At 40.7% G+C, this 592-nt stretch overlaps 1 protein-coding gene across 1 annotated transcript in view; it reads left to right on the top strand.

The window, feature by feature from the left end:
- The window catches only part of LOC106881571 (protein unc-79 homolog), a 43132-nt gene that overhangs the window by 14072 nt on the left and 28468 nt on the right, over positions 1-592 (top strand). The window contains exon 9 of the mRNA XM_052973023.1: positions 121-163. Coding sequence (XP_052828983.1) covers positions 121-163 — 43 coding nt within the window. The remainder of the gene's footprint in view (positions 1-120; positions 164-592) is intronic.

The raw sequence follows: 592 nt of genomic DNA, 5'->3' as shown, positions 1-592 counted from the left end.
CATTATTTACCTGTTTGCAACTCCACCTGATCATTCTCACCCTTTCTTCTAAATGCAAGTAGCTTTACAAGAAACCTACTTTGCCCCCTTCTTTCATACTTTAACCCCCCTATCTTCTAGCCTAACGCTACCCCCACATTCAGAGTCTTGTGACCACACTGGAGTTGGTGGTATGAGAAAAGCACACAGTTACATGCTGTAATGTACTCAGTGTTAAGAAAAGCATCAGGGTGTAGAAACTATGCCAAAAGCAGACATTAGAGCATGGTGCAGTCCTTGGACCCACTGGATCTTGTCAAACCATCCAACCTATGCCAGCAGCATGGAATATGGATGTTAAACAATGATGATAATGATGATGATGATGATGATGATGACGACACAAAAAAGCACCTAGGTTTTGTTATTGTTCTTTTATTTTTTCACGCTTTTACTTGTTACATGCTGGAGCACCATCTTAAACGGTCTTAGTTGAAGAAATCAACCCCAAGACTTATTCTTTGTAAGCCTAGTATTTATTCTATCGGCCTGTATTGCCGAATTGTTAAGTTATGGGGACCTAAACACACACACACACACACACACACACACA

The sequence above is a fragment of the Octopus bimaculoides genome, chromosome 14, assembly GCF_001194135.2.
Source record: "Octopus bimaculoides isolate UCB-OBI-ISO-001 chromosome 14, ASM119413v2, whole genome shotgun sequence".
NCBI classification, from domain to species: domain Eukaryota; kingdom Metazoa; phylum Mollusca; class Cephalopoda; order Octopoda; family Octopodidae; genus Octopus; species Octopus bimaculoides.
Note: the sequence above shows the minus strand (reverse complement) of the source record. Positions and strands in the feature narration are given on the sequence as shown.